Source organism: Bubalus kerabau, chromosome 5 (genome assembly GCF_029407905.1).
Source record: "Bubalus kerabau isolate K-KA32 ecotype Philippines breed swamp buffalo chromosome 5, PCC_UOA_SB_1v2, whole genome shotgun sequence".
In the NCBI taxonomy this organism is placed as follows: Eukaryota; Metazoa; Chordata; class Mammalia; order Artiodactyla; family Bovidae; genus Bubalus; species Bubalus kerabau.
In genome coordinates this window covers 55,429,797-55,452,384 of record NC_073628.1, presented here as the reverse complement: position 1 = coordinate 55,452,384, position 22,588 = coordinate 55,429,797, and the positions used below count along the sequence as shown (strand labels likewise).

The 22,588-nt window shown below is 46.8% G+C and overlaps 1 protein-coding gene and 1 long non-coding RNA gene across 2 annotated transcripts in view; both read right to left on the bottom strand.

The window, feature by feature from the left end:
* The window catches only part of LOC129652758 (uncharacterized), a 57,331-nt gene extending 54,527 nt beyond the window's left edge, over positions 1 to 2,804 (bottom strand). Inside the window, exon 1 of the long non-coding RNA XR_008714727.1 lies at positions 2,516 to 2,804. This is a non-coding gene — a long non-coding RNA (uncharacterized LOC129652758). The remainder of the gene's footprint in view (positions 1 to 2,515) is intronic.
* A 5,037-nt stretch (positions 2,805 to 7,841) lies between these two features.
* On the bottom strand, positions 7,842 to 11,457 carry LAX1 (lymphocyte transmembrane adaptor 1). The gene is made up of 3 exons (XM_055583533.1): positions 11,361 to 11,457; positions 10,613 to 10,698; positions 7,842 to 8,644 (listed from the first exon to the last, which is right to left on the bottom strand). The coding sequence occupies exons 1-3, from the start codon at positions 11,440 to 11,442 to the stop codon at positions 7,877 to 7,879; spliced, it is 936 nt and encodes a 311-aa protein (XP_055439508.1). The 5' UTR covers positions 11,443 to 11,457; the 3' UTR covers positions 7,842 to 7,876.
* Positions 11,458 to 22,588: the final 11,131 nt, after the last annotated feature.

Below are 22,588 nucleotides of genomic sequence, written 5' to 3'. Positions count from 1 at the left end.
TTTCTCACGATTGAGGAATATCAAAGAAAAGGAGGGTTGACACTGAACAGGACCCTGTGGGGCCCTCTTGGGTACAAAAGACTCTTCACTTCTAGCTTATAGAAAAGTGCTGTAGTGTCTTAGGCCTTCCCTGAGTCCCAAAGAACAGATTCAGCTTCAAGCAGTTACCAGTTAGGAGATGCAGGAACAAACAAAAAGCAGGAAGCGCTAGTTCAGTGACAGGACAGAGTCCTGGTGCCGTCGCAGGAGTACACACACAGCACGACAATTGCGCGCTGAGACCCCAGACTGGGGAGAACCGGAAGGCTGAAGGCCGAGGTTCCCGGAAGGCCGCCGTATCACCTCGCCACTAACCGATCAGAGGCAGCGAGACCCTGCAGCTCTCACCCCAAATACTGCCTTTAAGCACGCTTCCTTGGGCACTCCCTGGCGGTCCAGTGGTTAAGACTCAGCGCTCTCACTGCTGTGGCCTGGCTTCCATCCCTGGGAGGAACTAAGATCCTGAAAGCTGCAGGCAGCAGCCAAAACCAACCAAACAAAAAACTCTTCCCTGAAAAGCACTGTGAGTTCAGGTTTTCTGAGCGTTCTCTGTGCATAGCCCTTGCAGTAGACCTTCCTGTACTCCAAACTCCAATGTTTCAGTTTTTTTGGCCTCACTGTGTGTAGGGCACATGGACCCGGGTTTGACAATGTAGCTATCTCTTGGTTATGAGAATCCTTTCATGCCAGTATTTAAGAATCAGTTCTGTCTGAATCTTCATACAGATCTGATACAAATCTCTCTTTACTTGATGAATGAGGTTGCCAAGCTCTTTCTGTGCTTATTTTTGCTTCCTAGGCTAACCTTTACTGGCCATCAATATCAGACTGACAAAGTGACATGTGTGGCAGACATTTAAATGCTTGTCACATGTAGAGTGAATCTGAGAGCAACGAAGACATCTACCCAAATCAGGTATGAGAGCTAGCTCCTGTAAAAATCGGCCTTAATCCCACCGTCTTAGTCTGCTCAGGCTTCTATAACAACAATACTATAGACTGGGGCCTGAAAGAGTGAACATTTATTTCTCACAGTTCTGGAGGCTGGTAAGTCCAAGTTCCAGGTACTCACAGACTGGGTGTCCGGTGAGAGCTCGACCCCTGGCTCGCAGGCAGCCATCTGGCTGTGCTCTCACAAGGCAGAAGGCGTGAGAGGCCCCGGGGCACTGACCCCACCCATGAGCACTCCACTGTCATGACCTGATCATCTAAGGCCCCACCTTCTAATGGGGCTTCCCCGGTGGCTCAGTGGCAAAGAATCCACCTGCAGTGCAGGAGACACAAGAGATGAGGGCTCGATCCTTGGGTCGAGAAGATCCCCTTGGAGGAAGGCATGGCAACCCACTCCAGTATTCTCGCCTGGAGAGTCCCATGGACAGAGGAGCCTGGCGGGCTGTAGTGTATAGGGTCATAGAGAGTCGGCTATGACTGAAGTGACTGAGCATGCATTCACCATCTAATACTATCACAACAGAGATTAAGTTTCAACATATGAATTTTGCTGCTGCTGCTGCTAAGTCGCTTCAGCTAGCACCTACCCAAGTGCTTGTGAAGCCACTTCTGATGTTCTATACCTCACAGATTTATCCTAGAAGTCCCTGGCCCTGCACCCTGTTGACATGGTACCAACGAAATGACCTAAGCCCAGATGCCTTCCTCTGGTGACACTTTCAGAGTTGCCATGCCCAGCAGTGCGTAGTCAGCCCCTCCAAGGCCCTTCCTCTCAGTTCTGGCACACACTCTACTCTCTCCTTTTCCTGGGGCGTCAGGTACCCTGCAGAAGAGACGGTGAGATGGTTCCCGCCCCTGGGGATGGAGGCAGTGAGGAGGAAAGACACTCTCCTCCCGACCAGCGTGTCCTCAGAGGCTCACCACAGCCACACTCGGTCCTCTCCCGCGGAGCGGAGGTGCAGTGCCGTGGAGAGCAGTGCACGTTAGGACTTCTTTTCCTGTTCTCAGTAAGCCCTGAGGGTTGTTGGCTGACCCCTAACAGCTGGTGGTGCTCTGAACTCAGAAACGTGGGATGTTCTTACACCTTTGATGCTTAGCTTTAAGCCTCGGCCTCCATGCCTGAACCACAGAAAAACATCACTCAACATTTTATAACGACATGCACTGAAATCACATCACCTGTCAGTTACTGATAACCTGACTTTATCTTGAGGCTTGTCCTCAGAACTAGGGTGAATACAAAGAATTTAATTATATTTTCCTACAGACAAAAGGACTGCAGTTTGATAGGAGAGACTGAGTACATACATTTGCCGGGGTCCAGCCCCGGCTGATCCAGGGAGTTCGAAGCGGGGACGGCGTCGGCGAGGATCAGGATACAATAGCTTCAGTTAGATATTAATTAGAGATGTAAAGAGTAATAGAATGAGGATAGCTCAGTAAGGAAATTCAGAAAAGAGGCTGAGTAGCTTGGTTTACGCGGGAGACCAATAAAACTTAAAGACAAGAAGTTTGCACCACTTACGTAGGCAGCAGGCGTCCTTCCGTTCTCCCGAAGGAGAGGAGACACAGGCCTCCCCGGTCGGATCTTAGAAGCCCAGGCATAATTAGCAAGCATGGTGGGGTCCGCGCTCCAGATGGAGACTCAACCAGAGTGAGAGAGAGAGCGACATGGGGAGACCAGTATTTCGAGAAACTGATCCCAATTCTTTATTTTCCATGGTCTACTTTTATACACTGAGATGTTATGCAAAAGTCACGCAGGGTCAGCAGTCCTGACTTTTATCAAAGTCAGGTGCTTCATACAAATGTATACAGAGGTCTTAGGGGTGTTACATCATCTTCTGGCCAGGGGGCCTGCTGACAATTTATGACCCTCTCCTTGTGACAGTGGTCAGTCAACCAGGACACTTATTTCTCCAGGGGTGAAAATTCTTAAAACAGACGCCACCCAAATAAAGTTACATTCCTATAGGGTGAGGGTGTAGTGGGTTTTAGTTAAGGAAAGAATTTACTTAGCCTAAGGTCTAACGTGATTAATATCAAAGGTTAATACTTATTTCTATATATTCATTAATGTGTGTAAGGGCAAAGGATGTGGAGACTGAGCAACAAACATTGGCTCAACAAATGAAAAACCCTTCACCAATACAATTTCTAATCAGCCCACTATACTTATACTAATGGTTTTCCAACTTTTCTAAGGAACCTGTTTTTAGAAGGTTTAAAGCATCTCGTGCCTCTCATGGTTGGGAGGCTGTGAGCAATCACATGTGGCGGGACAAGCCTGTCAGGCAGGCTAGAGAACCTTCAGAGGAGTTTGTAGGTTGAAACACACCTATCACGCCCAGGAATTATTATTAACTGGAGCTCTAAGTTAACTCCTTCTCCGAAAGAGGTGGTGGGGGACAGCCCCCCATAAAGTCAGAGGTGTAGGGGAGAGCGCAAAGTAGTAAAGTAGGCAGGCTCTGGTTATGGGGGTAGATGCTCGAGGATTTCCAGGGGGACTCCTGAGGCTCGATCCCGCCTTTGCGTATGTCGAGCATCCTTCCTCATGACCTTTGCCACGGGTGGAGTGCCTCACTCTGGCCCCCAACATACATTAACAGAACCATGCAGAAAACGAACACAAATATCCAAAGCAACGATAGCAGCATGTGCTTTACATTATGTCCCTTTTTGCAGAAAAAGGAACAAAGGCACACTAATTTGAGTGGAATGAAGCTAGATGTCTTCACTCCCAGCTTTGTCCATGCTTTAAAATTACTTTTTGTTTTGGCATAACTTTCAGAAAAGTTGCAGGGACAGTACAGAGAGTTCCTGTACCTTTCACACAGCTTCCCCTAAATGCTAATTATATAACTTGGTTCAGTTCAGTTCAGTTCAGTTGCTCAGTCGTGTCCGACTCTTCGTGACCCCATGAATCATAGCATGCCAGGCCTCCCTGTCCATCACCACCTCCTGGAGTTCACTCAAACTCACATCCATCGAGTCAGTGATGCCATCCAGCCATCTCATCCTCTGTCGTCCCCTTCTCCTCCTGCCCCCAATCCCTCCCAGCATCAGAGACTTTTCCAATGAGTCAACTCTTCGCATGAGGTGGCCAAAGTACTGGAGTTTCAGCTTTAGCATCATTCTTTCCAAAGAAATCCCAGAGCTGATCTCCTTTAGAATGGACTGGTTGGAGCTCCTTGCAGTCCAAGGGACTCTCAAGAGTCTTCTCCAACACCACAGTCCAAAAGCATCAATTCTTTGGTGCTCAACTTTCTTCACAGTCAAAACTTAAGAAATTAACATTGATACAATACTACTGACTACTATATGAACTTTCTTCTTTGTTTTTTTTTTTTAACCTTTTCCCCCACTAATGTCCTTTTCATGTACTACAATCCAACCCAAGGCATCATGCATTTAGTCATCACACCTTCTTAGTCTCTGCCGGCCCGACAGATTCTCCAGTCTTCCCTTGTCTTTCATGACTTTAACACTTTAAAGAGTTCTGGTCAGGTATTTGTTGAATGTTATTCAATTTGAGTTTTTGGATGCTTCTCACGATAAGACTGGGGTTGTGGCTTTTAGGGAAGAATACCACAGAGGTGAAAAACCCTTGTCCTTGGTCATAGAGCAGCATAACTTTTATGTATGTATTTGTGGTTGTGCTGGGTCTTCATTGCTGTGGGTGGGCCTTCTCTGGGGTGGCAAGTGAGGGCTGCTCTCGAGCTGCAGTGCTCAGCTTTCTCACTGCGATGTCTTCCCTCGTTGCAGAGTACGCGCACTGGGCATGAGGGCGTCAGTAGTTCCGCATGCAGGCTCCGTAGTCATGGCTTACAGGCTTGGATGCCTTTGGCATGTGGACCCTTCCTGGACCAGGGATCGAACTCTTGTCCCCTGCATTGGCAGGCGGATTCTTAGCCACTGGACCACCAGGGAAGTCCACAACATAGCTTACCAACGGTGAGTTGACCTTGATCACGTGGTTAAGGTAGTGTCTACCAAGTTTAGAAACCAAGGTCTGAGAGCTGAGTGCATTCATTCCTACTGGAGCGTCACTGATTCTAGACCTCCAGTGGACAGAGGAAATATACATGTATAACAGGTTTCTCCAGTGTAGATTTACTGTTTTCTCTTTTCCATATTCTTTTCCTTAGACAAGAGTCACTAAATCCAGCCCACACCAAAGGCAAAGGGAATTAAGTGCCAAGGGAAGTATCAAATAATTTGTGGATCAACGTTAAAACCATCACGGTAGTGAATAAACAGTTGAAGGGAGATTCTTTGAAGTTATGAAATTACCTTATTTTTCCATAAGGTGCCACATGCTAATTTTACCATTTATAGGGGTAGGGATTCGTGGATATTTATTTTATCCCTTGAGTTAAAAATCTGCATTATAAACATTTACTTTTATTGCCTAAATTGCTCCAGTACCTTTGAGAGTGCTCTCGGTTGGCTCCTTCTGATATGGCCTCATCTTTTCTTCTCTCTTCCCCTGACCCCTTATTTCTTTATTTTCTTTCCTTTTCTACACAGTGCTCAAACTTATCTTGCATTTTCCCTGCCTCAGCTCTAAAACCAGCCATTCCTCCAAGGAGTTCTGCTTCCTTTTATTGGACAATGGTATTTGGAATCCAAGATCTGGGAGCTAACTGTATTCATCGCAATTGGAGAATCATTGCTTCTAGACCCTCTAGTGGGCAGAGTTAGGAAATACACACATATATATTGCTGCTGCTGCTGCTGCTAAGTCGCTTCAGTCGTGTCCAACTCTATGCGACCCCATAGATGGCAGCCCACCAGGCTCCCCCATCCCTGGGATTCTCCAGGCAAGAACATTGGAGTGGGTTGCCATTTCCTTCTCCAATGCATGAAAGTGGAAACTGAAAGTGAAGTCGCTCAGTTGTGTCCGACTCTTAGCAACCCCATGGACTGTAGTCCACCATGCTCCTCTGTCCGTGGGATTTCCTAGGCAAGAACACTGGAGTGGGTTGCCATTTCCTTCTCCAATGCATGAAAGTGGAAACTGAAAGTGAAGTTGCTCAGTCGTGTCCGACTCTTAGCAACCCCATGGACTGCAGCCTACCAGGTTCCTCCAAGCATGGGATTTTTCAGGCAACAGTACTGGAGTGAGGCGCCACTGCCTTCTCCCATATATATACTAGCCTGTGTATTTGTGTGTGGGTGTGCTGTGTGTGCTCAGTCATGTCTGACTCTTTGTGACCCCATGGACTGTAGCCCACCAGGCTCCTCTGTCTGTGGAATTTCCCAGGCAAGAATACCGGAGTGGGTTGCCATTTCCTTCTCCACAGAATCGCCCCAACCCAGGGATCGTACCTGCGTCTCCTGTGTTGGCAGGCAGATTCTTTATCACTGCGCCATCTGGGAAGCCTACGTGTACCCTCATCTGTATTTCTTTTTCTACTTGCTTATTTATTACTTCTTTCTCTGAGAGTAAGAAACTTGCCTCTCCTTACCTGTGTCATATTTACTTACTTGTTCAACTCGAGGATATACTTAGTTTCAAAATTGCTAAACTATATTCCCATGAGACACAAATTTATCAATTACACTGCTGTGTTTGTGTTCAGTTCTTTGTGTCTTTATCTTACATTTTCAAGCAAAATATTGTTTTCCAAAGTTACTTAGGCCAGCTCAATTTTCCCCCACTCCCTTCAGTGAGATTATGTCATACATTTGTAAAACCAATTCAATTTTTACAAAATTTTACAAAATTTGTACAATCTGCATTATATTGTGAGCCCCCCAACAGCCTGGTGAATTTTTTAAATTTGCATATAATAAAGTCATCCTTTGTGCTGTACGGGCTTTTTTGTGTGTGTTTTGACAAGTGCATACAGTCAAGTATCAATTACCTTATAGAAACATTATCCTAAAAATTTCCTTGTACAGCTCCTTTGGTCCCGCTTCCCAAACCTCTCAACCACTGATCTGTTTTCTGCCTCTACAGTTTTGTTTTTTTCGGAAATGTCATATAAGTAGAACCATACAATATGTAGATTTTTACATATAGCTTCTTTCACTTAGCAAAATGTGTTTAATATTTGTCCATGTTGTTGCATGAACCTATATACTTCACTCATTTCATGAGTGTGGATAAATTCATTGTGTGAATGTAGGACAGCTTGTTTATCCACTCATCTGTTGAAAGACTTATTTATTTCCAAGTTTTCACAGTCATGAATAAAGCTGCTATAAACAGTTATGTATGAGGTTTTTTTTTTTTGTGAACACAAACTTTACATTTGGATAAATACCTAATACTGGAATGACTGGGTTATATAATAAGTGTATGTTTATAAGAAACTGATGAACAATTTTCCAGAGTGAAGGTTACGGCTTGCAATCCCCTTAGCAATGATGAGAATTATTATTCTGCATTTTCTCCAGTGTTTGGTGGTCCACACTCATTCTAGAGTGGAAACTCTCCCTCCCCACCCCACTCCGATTTCTTCTTTCATTTTGGCCTCTGCCTGGATTACCAAATAATCTGTATTCTTGCTTTGCAGCCTGCTGGTATTAGCAAAGCCAATGATTTTAGGCTACATTGTGTTTCCACTGTGCACTAAAGGACTCTTCCATTTCTAACCTCCTAACAATTCTGTAAGGTAGTTTCAGCAAACATTCTTAAGTTGGTACAAGAGGTAACAGAACCTTGCTGAAAAGAATTACTTTCTGGCTTTCTCAAAACTCTGCTTTTGAGAGCCCCTTAGCTCCTTACTCATTTCATCTCCTTAGCCTAACCAAATGAAACCACTGAAATACAGGGTCATCGAGGGTGAATCTGGCAGCAGCGGCCACTTCATGTGGCTTGCCGGCTGGGTGGCTGGGTCCTAGTTTGTCAGGAAAGAGCTGTGGGTCAGGCCGCTGCTCAGCCCCTGGCTCCTGCCTCGGCAGCACACACATTCTCATAGTCGTGAGAGTCCTCACTTGACGTCTCTTCTGCATCTTCCCACGGCCCGGTCTCACTGTGGGCAGACGACTGACAGGCCACGTGATCCTTTAAAGCCAGGAAGCTCCCTGACTGCACGGCAGGTGGGGTGTGGGTCTCTGGACCATCTGTCCTGCCCTCTACATGGTCTGTGTTTGAGGATGTCACTTCCTCCTCCTGCTGCTTGTTGCTACTGGGACCTGGTGGTACATTTTCATAATCCCTGCGGCACTGAAACATTCCCTGGAGCTGCTTCCCTTGGGGGGTCCCGACATCCAACTCTGCCATGTTGACATAGTCATTCGAGGTCTGAGAAGACCCTTCCCCATCGCTGAGTGGATCACTGTTCTCAGTTCCTGGAGACCCCAAACTGGTGCAGTCACTGGCGTTCCCACAACCCTCATCTATTTCTTCAGACAGCGCCAGCTCCTTGGTACTTGGGAGGATGAAGAGGTTCCCGGGAGGGTTACTGGCAGAAGCCAAAGTCTCAGCAATCTCCTTTGCTGTGGGGATATTGACATAGTCTCTCGAGTCCTCTGAAGAAGTGCTCGGGTAACCTCTTGAAGCTCTGACATTGACATAGTGAGGTGAGGGAGCAAGGTTTCCACACATCTGGGGCCGCATGGCATTGTCATAGATGCCCACTGCATACCCCATGGCCTGAGTGTGGGCTCTGTGCATGTGGAGGGCGTCGCCTGCTCGGGAGGGCTGTAAGTAAGAAGAGATGGCGAGTGACAGGGTAGGGGTAGGAATAAGGACAAGCCCTCCCTTCTCCCCGTCCGGCACTATTGTAGCTAACGGCTCCTCCACTCAGCGCTTCACTGCAGAGAGACGCTCTCAATCAGGGCTCTCAAATCACAAGGCTTCCGATGCCAGGTTGGGATGAGTGAAGTGGGCTGGGTTTAAGGAAAGCAGCAGTGTAAATGTGACAATAAATTGTAACTAGTTTCTGGCCACACTGTGGGGGTTCAGTGGGGGAAGTATTATGAACTAGAGAGAGCCTGCCACCCCACAACATATTGCTAAGCCCAGCATAGTGGCTAAAGGTAGAGGCTTCAGTTCAGACTGAGGGTGCAAGTCCTAGCCTCACCACTCTGTGCTGAGTTTACACAAGTTACCTAATCTCACTGTGTCTCAGCTTCCTAACTTATAAAATGGGGATAATCATAATAATATCAATACCATGAGGTTTTGTGAAGAAAAAATGAATTACTGCCTGTAAACTGTTTAGCTCCTGGCACAAAGGAGACACTACGAAATGCTTGCTGTTATTAGCATGGGCGCAGCTGACACACAAGTCAGCCATGGTCATTTAGGAAGGCTGGTCTGATGTTTCCAGCATGTCTGATTTTCAAAAAAGGCTGAATATCTGGACTTCAGTGTGAAATCTCTTAGTTTTTTAAATGTTGGCAACTGGTTTAAAACGTCCTTCAAACAGTACAGAGTACAATCCAAACATGTTTGTAGGTTTAAGTCAGCTTGAGATCTCAACTCTAGGTACAAAATCCCCTCAGGGCTCAGCTGAATACGAGAACTAGCTTAAGCAGTGGATTGCCTCCACTCTTCCTTTTATAGCCACGTGGACCTGCTGCCCTAGGAAGTCTTAGAAGCAGGACCAGAGCTGAAGAATGGGACATGTGAGAGGAGGAGGAAGCAAATGTGGCAACTTGGAGGCGGCCACGTGGTCATCAACCTTGAGCCCCTGGGTAAGGAAAGGCTGGGTAATGAGCCAATCAGCAGCCCTGGGTAAAGAAAGGCTGGGTAACGAGCCAATCAGCAGCTCTGGGTAAAGAAAGGCTAGGTAACGAGCCAATCAGCAGCTCCGGGTAAAGAAGGGGTAACGAGCCAATCAGCAGCAGCGGCACCATGGCCGTACTCACCCAGGGATGCCGTACTCACCCAGGGATGCCGTACTCACCCAGGGATGCCGTACTCACCCAGGGATGCCGTACTCACCCAGGGATGCCGTACTCACCCAGGGATGCCGTACTCACCCAGGGATGCCGTACTCACCCAGGGATGCCGTAAAACCGAAGAAACAAATTCTTACACAAGCTAATAAGGACTTATCTACAGAAACGAGCGCCCTGATCTTCAGAACAGTCCCTCTGCCCCACATTGCTGTGCGTCTCCTTCTTGGGAGCTGCCTTCAGAGCCAGACGCAAAGGTATCCCCAACATGCTCAACACTTTTTACACCAGTCGCAGTGCTGAGTGACTTAGGACTACTACTGCTATGGAGGAGGATTGAAACAATTTGACATAGGCTTGGAAGTAATTCCCGAGGCAGAACTTTAAGGGTGCTTTGAGCACCAACAGCTCTGTAGGAAAATTTATGTACCCTCTCAAGATAATTACGGTACAGGAGACAACACTTATTTGGAAAAACGCATTATCATGTCTTTGTTAAAGCAATACATTTCGGTTCCAACAAGTGTCCATGAATACTTGTGCCTTGGTGCCTTTCTTAAAATCTCAAGCACTTGCTCCTCTCTTTCTAAATTTTTTGCCTTGGGTGGTAGGGCGATCCTGAGGCTAGTCTTCCCATTTATTAATAGGGCCTGGGGTGCCGTTTATAGTGAAACAAGAAGCAAAACCTAGGACTCTTGCACTTCAGCTCTTCTGCCAGAGACACGTCATTTCTCCCAAAGGGACTGTCGTTTCGCTTGACTCTTACCACATGCTCAGAGGGAGGGCTGTCAGAATTCCTGGAGAGGAGGCTTTCGGTGCTGACAATACGGATGCTCCTTGAGGGATGTCTTCCTGAAAGGTCAGAGAGCAAACCCTGAGCATAGTCAGCCAGTCCTCCAAGTGCTTCAGCCTGTTCAGTCCTCACATTCTGGGTGAAGTGGACCTGTCTGATATCTGGTATTTGGGGGCCAGTGTTCTGTGGGGAGAGGGTCAGGGCTTCAAGGATGATGAGCTGGGAGACCAGGAACACTCCTCAGCTCCCTTAGGACAAATGGACACTAACACAGGAATCGAGGAGGCTGGCTGGGAGGAGTCTTCTCGGGTGAGCCCTCCCTGACTTGAGGCTGGAGGCCATGTTCTCCTGTGTGTCTTTCCCAACTTTAGACAAACCCAGCTAACTACATCAAGAAAAACCAAAACTGTAGTCTATGTAATCAAATTATCATGCTGTACTCTGTAAACTCATACAGTGACATATGTCAATCATTTCTCAATGAAGTTGGAGAAAACCCCAAACCAGATCCCTGACCTTGATGACTTCCTGCTCCCTCTTCAAGCCCCCAGGCCCCACTGGAGGTAAAGCTTGCCGTCTGTCTGTCCCGTCCTCGCGCCTGCTCCCTGAAGAGTAGGACGGTAGCATGCTTAGAAAAAGCCGCTTTTGCAGGTGAGACCTATATTCTGGGGGCAGAAGTTCTGTAGGGTTAGGGTTCCATGGATGAGAAAGAAAAACCTACCCAGCTCTTCTTGTCTTCGGGGCAAGAGGTCATAAATATTTTTGGCTCGCTGTCTGGGTCGAGGCAGAGTCAACAAGGGCATGATGGTAACTCGGAGGTAGGGAACTTGCCCTGCAAGACAATGAGAGACACAGAGGTCATGGCTGGGCTTAGCTGCACAGGATGTGGGGACCCTTGGGGAAGAGACGGCGCCTGAAAATATTCCCCACCCTCACCATGTATTATGAAAAATGTGTTTCCAGACTTGACCAATGCCTTTGAGCTAGAAGAACAGGGGACTCAGGAGACAGAAGCAGGAAACAGAAATGGGCACAGGGTACCAGGGCAAGGCTTTCAGAATGAAGTTCGACTCAACATGGAGCTTTCAGAGCCACGGCTTGTGATCCTGACAGAGACAATGACCTGTGTTAACACACAGGTAAGAACAGAGGACTCCTCAGTGCAACGGTTTATCTCTGGAGGGCAATGTGTGTGTCTGTGTTCCGTCATGTCTGACGCCATGTGACCCCATGGACTATTGCCTGCCAGGCCCCTGTCCATGGGATTTTTCCAGACAAGAATACTGGAGTGGGTTGCCATTTCCTCCTTGAGGGGATCTTCCCAACCCAGGGATTGAATCTACGTCTCCTGCACCTTCTGCATTGGCAGGCAGATTCTTTACCACTGTGCCCTCTGAGAACTGGGCTTTAAATTCCAGACTAGACAATTGATCGTAGTGTGTCTCAACTCTGGAAAACAAGGGACTCACGTTTCTTCCGTTTACCGCAGCACCACAGGACACAGATAACTGCAACAACCAGGAGGATGGCAAGGAGAGCCGCAAACCCAGAAAAGATGCTGCTGCTGTGGTCTTCAGCCCTGTGAGGAAAACCAAGGGCCACGATCCAGCCATGGGGTGGGGAAGGTCGGGGGAGATGCTTCCTCCAAGAGGCAGGACTCGAGGGTTTGGGGTGGGAGCCGAGGGAAGGAAAACTGAGGTGGGATGGGCTGCGTGGTAGAAGAGCGGGTTATCTCCTCATGGAGAGAGGGAAAGAGGACGTGGGAGAAGGGAGCTATCCCTTCTGAATGCTCACTGGATGCCAGTGGTTTGCATTAAAGCTTATTTAATCTGTACAACAATCCATCTCTCTTTAAACAATCCATCTCTCTTTGTGACCAAGGAATCTGAGATTTAGACTCAGTAAGGTAGAGTAACATAGGGAAGATCACATAGGTAGGAAGGAGCATGATGGAATGTGAATCTAGGTCTGTTTGGGCCCAAAGACTGTTCTTTCTATGGCTTCACACTGTCTTCCAAACTTGTCAAATCCATTTGCTCCTGCTTGCCCTGTTCCCTGCCCCTCAGCTTTCTGTCTTGCTTGGAAGAGATTATCCACTTACAGTTAAGGAGCAGCTCTGGGACAAGAGTCCAGGTTGCTTGCATTTTAATAATCCCTGTAGCATCAACTTGTGGAGCTGGTCTTCAAGCAACACTCTGCTCTGTTGTGGAATGTGAGCGGTGCAAATGCACTGCTTAAGTACCGGGCTGTTTGCAGTTCCTGGGCAGGGCCAGGCCTACTGCTCTGCTTTGGCTAAAGGAAGCAGCCAATTGAGGTTGCAGAATGAATCACTAGCAGTCCTGCCCCTCCAAATACTAGAAACCAGGTCATCCATCAGGGAAGGTTTTTGTCCTTATGAGTTCTAGACTTGTTCACCCAATTTCATACTGGACATTCCCATGTGGTAACCCAATAGACATCTCAAAACAAAAATGTTTAAAACAGAACTCCTGTTCTCCCCCCACCCCCCATAAACCTGTTCCTCTGATGTTTCCTGTCATCTAATGGCTTGGTCAAAAATCTTGGAGCCATTCTTGAATGTTTTCTTTTTCACACCCCACTGCTAGTTAACCAGCAGTTTTTATCTGCTTAACCGGGACATCTATCCCAAAGCATCACCTCTTGCTCCTCCATTGCCACCACCTCAGTCTGAGCCACCGTGAGTTCCACCTTTGCAAGAACCTCTCTAATGATCTCCTTGCTTTCACTCTTGGCCCCAACATACTATGTTCACACAGGAGCTAGAGTAGTCCTCTAAACGGTTAAATCAGATCACGTGCCCCCTCTGCTTGCAACCCCCCATGACTTCTCATCATGCTTGGGATAGCATCCATAGTCCCTAACAGGCGAGAATGTCACGGCCTCTTCTCTTCTGCCTTTGCCTGCCTCTGACCTCCTTTCCTACTATTTTCCTCTGACCTTGATGACCAGGACTCCATGCTGTTTCCAGCAAAGCACAGTCTTGTCTCAGTCCTGCTGCTCCCTCTCCCGCAGTTCAATCCCCTCATTTAATTTAGGTCTCTTCTGAAATGTCACCTCCTCAGATAGGTCCTCCCTGGTCACGCCCTCCTTGGTACTCCAGTCCCCTTACTCTGCCCTGGTTTTTCTTCATAGCACTTACGACTGACTGATGTTATGCTAGCCATGCTTTTGTTCATCTATTTGTATCTGACCCTCCCACTTAACTGCAACCTCCAGGAGGTTGTCTTTGTCTGTCCTGTTCGCCTTGTTCCTGCAGCAGTGCCTGGCACTCAGTAGGAACCTGATGGATATTTGTTAAATTAATGAATGAATAAATTATCAAATGAATGGATATAGAAATAGTATTGGAGGAGTGCTGCAGGATTCTGACACTTTATTCCCCATCAATGACCTTGTCCACCTGCAGGGGACATGTATTTGTTGGTCATGGTCATGACATTTACCTCCCCAAACTACAGTGATTTTAAATTTATTGCTGTTGAGCTGTGCTTTTATCATTGCACTGAAACCAATACCTCTCAGCGTCAAAGTTTCAACTATTGATGGACTTTTTGTTGATATAATATTGAAGGTTTTGACTGTAAGATTTACATCTATGATTAATTCTGTGAGATTTTATGATCTAAGGATGTATCTTTATCATATCTTTGATTCCATTTTTATTCATGGCAAGTGTTTAGGGCCTGAAAGCACATCTGCGTAAAAAGTGGGCCGTCTGTTTCCATCAGAGTAGAAACTAGTTTTTGTTTCTGTTTCTTTGAGGAGTGATCGGTGGGACTTGAAAAAGGAAAGCTCAAGCACCGCCATGAGGGCCTCTGAGCATGAGAAACCCAGCCATGCCAGGAAGCCAGCTCTAAGGAAGTGGTGTGTTATCATATTTCCTCTCTTCCCAACAACTCCTTTCTCCTCGCAGTACCTATTCCTTTCCTTCCGGCAGTTCTGAGCAAACCTCTCTGAGCCAAGAGTTTAGTGGTCTTAGGAGATGAGAGCCTAGTGAGGGATGGCAAGGCTGCTGGGTCCAGGATAGACCAGGACCCCCTTTCTAAATCAGGGGAGGGGAGCACTCACCGCCCCCGGCACTCACTTGTCCAGGCTGCCGAGGGTTCCCTGCAGAGTGCTGGGCTCTGAGATCCTCCTTGTGGTCTCTGACCGTGCTGGCGTGGTGACATCCATTATTCTGCGACCCTCTCTGGCTTCAGCTTCTCCTCCTAGGCCTTCTCTTAATCGTCATCAGCTTGCCAGCCAGCCTGCCACTTTTCCTGTCTCTTCCTAAACTTCTGACTCTCAAGAGAAAAGGCAGAATTGGTTTGTGTTTTACATATAATCCCATCTAGTATAAGCATTTTTTTTAGTAAGTAAGAATGACAGAAATCCTCCTGGTCTCCATTTTCTGAACATTCCCTAACATACAACTTTTGACTCTCAAATTTTCATCTTCTTAAATCTTTATTTATCAAAATCCATTACAAAAAGTCTATTGGTTTTTACTTCTTCCTTTCTAAAGCTTCCAGTCTTTCTTTCTAGAACTTTCTCTCCCGCAACCAACTCTACCTTGCGTCTGTCCCTGAAATGTCAGGCTGACTTGACCCAAAATACAAAATAACAAGTTTGGCTCTACCTGGATGTGGCTGCGATGCCGACTGCAGGAGGGAAGAGCTCTTCTGGGTGCGGAGCTCCCCAGCTCGGCTCAGGGGGACGCCAGACGCTCTGCCTTGTGACGGGGACGTGCGGGGCGCCGAGAGGGAGACGGCCAAGAGGGCAGAGACGGGCTCCTTGAGAAGTTCATCTTCCCCCAACCCCCAAAGCAGAGAGAAGAGAGCAAACACTGTGCCAGAATGGAAACAGATAGTCAGCTACAGGAAGCAATACCACCAACGTGCTAATGAAGCCTGGGGCCCAGGAAATGCTGCTCAGCTCTCAATATGATAGAAGCAAGGGTGCCTGCACCCTGTTCCCTGGGCTGGCTGATGCACTGTGGTCTGCGGGGAACATGATTCAAGAGGGGTCAAGGTGATAGGGTATTTGTGATTGCTCGACCTGGGTTTCTGTGATACTGAGAGTTTTATCAGCCTCCAGATTGACAGTGTTTCTTTCAGCAGGTCTGAGGAGCACTGGAAGGTGCTTTTTAGAAACAAGTACAGATTTCTGGTGCCTGTGGCTGATTCGTGGGTGAGGAGTGATCCATTGCTGCAGCGCTTGTGCTGGGATTGAAGCGAGAGGGCTTCCCAGACCTGGTGCCAGGAGCAGATGGTGTGGCAATGGGGAATCTGGAAGATGGCAGGTGGGAAAGCAGACAGAACCAAACCTCAGAACCCCGACAGTTACTTTAAAAAATTTTTTCAAGAACGTCCCCCTGCCTGCGACCATCTCAAGGTCTTATCTTATGTGATCTTATCGTCTACACAGGTTGTTTGAGTCAGCCGAGTCTTCCATCCTCTCTTATTTTCTCCTGCCCCCATGTTTGAGGGAAACAGCCTCCTCACTGGAGGCTCCCAGGCCTCAGACTGAGCTCTGGGTTTCCCGGCCCTGGCTGTGCCCCTTTGCTCCCCACGGTAAACCAATTAAACCAACCACTCAAAACACAAAACAGATATCTGAGGTAATTCGTCGTGAGAGTAGAAGAAAACTATTCACTCCTGGTGACAGGATATGTGTTTTAAACCTAATTGCTCTGGTGTTGCCTTTAACCACTTTATCAGTGCAAAGAAATAGAGGAAAACAATAGAATGGGAAAGACTAGAGATCTCTTCAAGAAAATTAGAGATACCAAGGGAACATTTCATGCAAAGATGGGCTCAATAAAGGAGAGAAATGGTAGGGACCAAACAGAAGCAGAAGATATTAAGAAGAGGTGGCAAGAATACACAGAAGAACTGTACAAACAAGATCTTCATGACCCAGATAATCACGATCGTGTGATCACTCACCTAGAGCCAGACATCCTGGAATGTGAAGTCATCACTATGAACAAGCTAGTGGAGGTGATGGAATTCCAGTTGAGCTATTTCAAATCCTAAAAGATGATGCTATGAAAGTGCTATACTCAATATGTCAGCAAATTTGGAAAATTCAGCAGTGGCCACAGGACTGGAAAAGGTCAGTTTTCATTCCAATCCCAAAGAAAGGCAATGCCAAAGAATGTTCAAACTACTGCACAATTGCACTCAACTCACACGCTAACAAAATAATACTCAAAATTCTCCAAGCCAGGCTTCAACAATATGTGAACTGTGAACTTCCAGATGTCCAAGCTGGATTTAGAAAAGGCAGAGGAACCAGAGATCAAATTGCCAACATCTGCTGGATCATAGAAAAAGCAAGAGAGTTCCAGAAAAACATCTACTTCTGCTTTATTGACTATGACAAAGTCTTTGACTGTGTGCATCACAACAAACTGTGGAAAATTTTTAGATAGGAATACCAGGTTACCTTACCTGCCTTCTGAGAAATCTGTATGCAGGTCAAGAAGCAACAATTAGAACAGGACATGGAACAATGGAATGGTTCCAAATTGGGAAAGGAGTATATCAAGGCTGTATATTGTCACCCTGCTTATTTAACTTATATGCAGAATACATCATGTGAAATGCCGGGCTGGATGAAGCACAAGCTGGAATCAAGATTGCCGGGAGAAATATCAATAACCTCAGATACACCACCCTTATGGCAGAAGGTGAAGAAGAACTAAAGAGTCTCTTGATGAAAGTGAAAGAGGAGAGTGAAAAAGCTGGCTTAAAACTCAACATTTAAAAACTAAGATCGTGGCATGTGGTCCCATCATTTCATGGCAAATAGATGGGGAAACAGTGGAAACAGTGAGAGACTTTATTTTCTTGGGCTCCAAACTCACTGTGGACAGTGACTGCAGGCAGCCATGAAATTAAAAAGACTCTTGCTCCTTGGAAGAGAAGCTATGACCAACCTAGACAGCATATTAAAAAACAGAATTACTCTGCTGACAAAGGTGCGTATAGTCAAAGCTATGTTTTTCCAGTAGTCATGTGTAGATGTGAGAGTTGGACTATAAAGAAAGCTGAGCACCAAAGAATTGATGCTTCTGAACTGTGGTGTTGGAGAAGACTCTTGAGAGTCCCTTCGACTGCAAGGAGATCAAACCAGTCCATCCTAAAGGAGATCAGTCCTGAATATTCATTGGAAGGACTGATGCTGAAGCTGAACCTCCAATACTTTGGCCGCCTGATGTGAAGAGCTGACTCATTGGAAAAGACTCTGATGCTGGAAAGATTGAAGCTGGAGGAGAAGGAGAAGGGGATGACAGAGGATGAGATGGTTGGATGGCATCACCGACTCGGTGGACATGAGTTTGAGCAAGCTCCGGGAGTTGGTGATGGACAGGGAAGCCCGAAGCGCTGCAGTCCACAGGGTCACAGAGAGTTGGACACGACTGAATTGACTAAACTGACTGAACTGAGTGACTTGAAGAGTTGAATGTGACATATGATTCTAAAGATTCTAAGATTGGTTTTCAATGGACAGAATGTAAGCATCCAAGCAACCAAAGCCTTTTGAGGTGGAGGGGCAACATGCTAAACATCCTCTTTGGAAAAACAGAAGCACTGGGTTAAGAGTATCAGATCTTAAATTACTACCTGGGAGATCTTGAACAAGTCCTCCAATTTTTCGGGTGTGTCCTTGGATATAAAATGACAATCATAATGATATTTAGGTAATGCTGTTGTGAGAATTAATTGGTTGAACCATGAAAAATGCCTGGCTTAGGACTTGGCATGTGCAAGGGCTCATTAAATGGGGCTGCTATTACAGTATCATCTCCTGATGCATGAGGCGCATTTCTTTACTTAATGGACTACTCCCTCAGGCCTTTCTCTCTTCCTCTCTGGATGCTTAGCCTGCCTACCTTTTGTGTGTTCCTTTATTCTTTGAGCACATGTCTCTGGGATGTCTTCCACCACAGAGTACCAGTTTGCACAAAAACCAGATGTGGTCCCGGCCCTCCTGCTGTGGTCAGCTCCAGACAGCCACCCCTTTGCCTTCTAAGCAGACCCAGCTCATTGTCCTTTCATACTCTGGGCCTTTGCACTAGTCCCTTCATTTTAACAGAGTGTCGTTTTCTTTGGTAGAATTCCAGTAAAATCACATTTATGAGTTTATTTCTGGGTGTGTGACTTGAGATATTTGGTTATTGTCTTTTTTTGGACCCATTGTTTGAAGTGTCATTTTTATAAGAAACCAAAATTGTTATTTTAAAAAATTTGCCATAAGCATCACCACTTCTGTAAAGCCCTTTGCATCTGGAACTAGATTCTTGCTCTTCTGTCATGGCCCTGTGTGTAATAGCACCTCCCAATTGTTGGGATGAGTTGTTTAAATGTTTGTTACCCTGGGGTAGACTTTGAACCTTCTCAGGCAGACTGTGTTTTAATTTATTACATCTCTGGCATTTGACACAGTGCCTGACTCTTAAGAGTTAACTGGGTCCTCTGAGAAGTTCTCTCGGTGCTTACTGCTGTTGTGAATTTATGACCTAAGTGTGTAACAGAATGAGATATTGAGAAAGAAATGAGCGTCCTAGTCTTTGCCTGCTGTGCATGAACGGGCTGAAGGACAAAGCCGTCTCAGCACTGCCCTCGCTGCTCCTCCCAGGAAGGGCAACCCAGGGCCTGTGTCGGGTCTCTTTCGCCCTAGGAAGGGGTTATCAGTGGCTCTTGTATTTCTGGGCTCCCCCAACATGCCAAAATTGCCCTGTGTGAAACAGCTGCAGCCAGGCTTTGTTTTTGAAGGTCTAGGGGCTGAGACAGTGGAGCAGGATGACAGCTGGCTGACAGCCCCGTCCCTCCTTGCGCATTTGCTCATGGAGAGGCCTTCTCCAGTCCAGACATGTCTGAAGCAGAACACAGGCAGCAAACGCCCTTTTAAGTTAACGCTGTGAGCGAGCAGGGTTCGGATAGAGAAATTTGGAAAGTGCATAAATATTTCTTTCACTTCTCTGCTCCCTGCTCTCATTCAACCTAGGGTCCTTGAGAAGAGTTGAGGAGAATTTGGAAGCAAGAAGTGTGACCGGGTTGGGAGACAGCCTCTGTCTGCTAGGCTGAGGTCCAGGGCGGACGCCGGGCGCCGCTGCCGAGCAGGCCTTTCCTAGGCCTCGGTCTCAGGGCAGGCCGCCCCTGTGCGCCGGCAGCTGCGGAGCCGCGCGCAGACGCCGGGAGGCTGGCCGCCGGCCTCCCCTCCATCGGCCCCGGGCCCACGCGGGCGGGAGGCGGACGGGGCGTCGCGGCAGGAACCGGGAAGAGCGCAGAGCGCGCCGGGGAGGGGCCGCGGCAGCACGACCACACGGAGCGAGCAAGGCGGACGTCAGGACGGCTCCCTGTTCCCTTCTCCTGGGAGCGAACGAAGTAGCATTTCAACTGTTTCATGAACCAGGGCCTCCTGAACAAGCTGGGGCGGCAAACAGTTCAATTCTGTTTTGAACACGCGTTTTCTCTTTGTGTGTCATAGGACAATAGCAAGACAGGGAGGGCTGAATGTACCTGTAGCCCTTAGTATTGGGCGAGGCCCATGTGAGGCGCGCGTCGCACTACTGTTCCTTCCATTTTCGTTATCCCATTAAACTGTAAGATAGATCATCGGACCCTCAGCTAAAGCCCTCTCATGAATTCCTGTCTTAAGAAAGCCAAGCTTATGCTGGCTTACAGGTTCCCATCCCTCCATCTCTGAACTTATTCCTTCGCTTTCCCACTTAGTCACTCAGTGCCAATTCCTGTCTTCTTTGCCTGTCCTCAGAGCAAGAGTGCCTGCCTCTTCGCACTTGCTGAATCCTTTGCCTGAAATCTCTTTCTTCTACATATTTACTAGCTCAGGGCTTTTACTCCATAGCCTCTCTTTACAGTCTTCTTCTCCAGAGATGCCTTCCCTGATAACTCACTCGACAGAACACCAATCCTCATGGCCTGTGCTCCTTTTTTTTCTCACAACACTTCACTGTTCTCCTTGGTCCTTGTCACCATTTGACATGCTCTGTATTTGTTTGTTTTGTCTCTCTCCACAAGACTAAATTTAAAAGTGTCAGAGTCTTTGTTTTGTTTGCTATTGTATCCCAAGGAGAAGGCAATGGCACCCCACTCCAATACTCTTGCCTGGAAAATCTCATGGACAGAGGAGCCTGGCAGGCTGCAGTCCATGGGGTTGCTAAGAGTCAGACATGACTGAGCGACTTCACTTTCACTTTTCACTTTCATGCATTGGAGAAGGAAATGGCAACCCACTCCAATGTTCTTGCCTGGAGAATCCCAGGGATAGTTGAGCCTGGTGGGCTGCTGTCTATGGGGTCGCACAGAGTTGGACACGACTGAAGCGACTTAGCAGCAGCAGCAGCAGCAGTATCCCAAACGCATACATTGGTGCCTGGCATAATAAATACTTGATGAATGAAGGAGTGACCCAATATCCAAGGGGAGGAGATGAGACCATAAAAAAAGGACTAGCAGAGGCCTCTCGCGGATCTTGGCCAGTGCTATTTAGGTGCTAGAGTTGACTTGATTTAGAAAAGAAATTGATTTCTTGTACTTTAAGGGCCGGGGAACAGTTTGTCTTTGTTGCAGATATAAGTGTCTGAGCCCCAGGTGAAGCCTGCAGGTACCAGTAAGCGGTAGTGCTCAATGCACACGCAGTGCTGCGTTCTAGAGGCAATAAAGCAATGCGGAAATGCCATCTAGATATTCTCTTATGGTTAGTAATAGCAATTTTAGACGCCAGAGCAAGCTTGGAAAGTGTGTCAGAGTTGGAGAGACTCTTAGGTCACAGCATATTAGCAGCAGGATTGGTGACTGTTTTCTTTAAGAAAAAATTATTTCTTTATTTAGCTGTGCCAGGTCTTCACTGTGATGTGGGAATTCTTAGTTGCAGAATGTGGGATTTAGTTCCCTGATCAGGGATCAAAACTGGCTGCCTGTGTTGGGAAGTTCAGAGCCTTAGCCACTGGACTACCAGGGACGTCCCAGGGTTGGGATTGTAACACAGGCCTTCTAATTCCCTGGCTAGCTCTTTCTACCAAAGCTCAGATGAGCCCTCTCGCTCCTCTAATTTCATGCCATTCCATTGGATTAGGTCTCTGGATTCCCAAACTACTGCTCTTTCCCAACAAATTCCAACACAGATAACAATCTCAGCCGAAGGATCTATAATCACAAAGTTTTGCTCTGTATTATTTATGTTTCATTAACAACTATAGTAGGAGACAATAAAGACAGGATCCCAGTTAGGCTGGCTTGTGCATCTATTCACACAACTTGTGACATTGTCACTCACGTTTGGATCATTTCAGCACTGACGATTTGATTTGTTCACTAGAACCTCAGCATTTCAGAGCGGGGGCCCTTAGAGATGGCTAGTTCATAAGGCTTTTAAGTCATTTTTTAAAGCTACAGCTGACCCAGAAGTCAAATACTTATATTAAAAAAAGTGCTCCTTTTGTTGAATACCCGTGGGCTCTGAATCATCTCTAAGGAATCCCTTTCAGGTCTTTAAAATGTAGCCTGAAAATCATTGATGTAGTTCCACTTTTTCCTTGTAGAGATGGAAAATCAAGCCAGTCAAGAAGCAGAGTTTATATCAGGATTTTACTCCATCTAATTACTCTGTTTAAGCTCCTCCACCACAGGGTGAACAGAAAAACATTCAAACTCCTTTTCTCTCCTACCTGATCAGCAGCAGTTTCAGTTCAAGGGTTTAACGGGAAAGATGCAGAAATGCTAAACTCAAATGAAGAGTTTGGGTAACCACGTCTGAAGGCAATCAGGAGTTTCCAGCCCTTCTCTCCCCACCTTCGCATCTTCTTTTAAGTTCTCATATATATTTGCTTCATTTTAAAATTTTATTATTAATTTTTTGGCCATGTTGTGCAGCTTGTGAGACCTTAGTTCCTTGACCAGGGATTGAACCCGCACCACT

Bases quoted from the DNA above. Each gene is read 5' to 3' on its own strand.
- LAX1 (XM_055583533.1), bottom strand. From the start codon at position 11,442: ATGCCCTTGTTGACTCTGCCTCGACCCAGACAGCGAGCCAAAAATATT. The intron at 10,699-11,360 runs GTAGGTTTTTCT...CTGACCTTTCAG, and splicing joins CCGAAGACAAGAAGAGCTGG to GAAGACATCCCTCAAGGAGC. The intron at 8,645-10,612 runs GTAAGAGTCAAG...TCTTACTTACAG, and splicing joins GCCCTCCCTCTGAGCATGTG to CCCTCCCGAGCAGGCGACGC.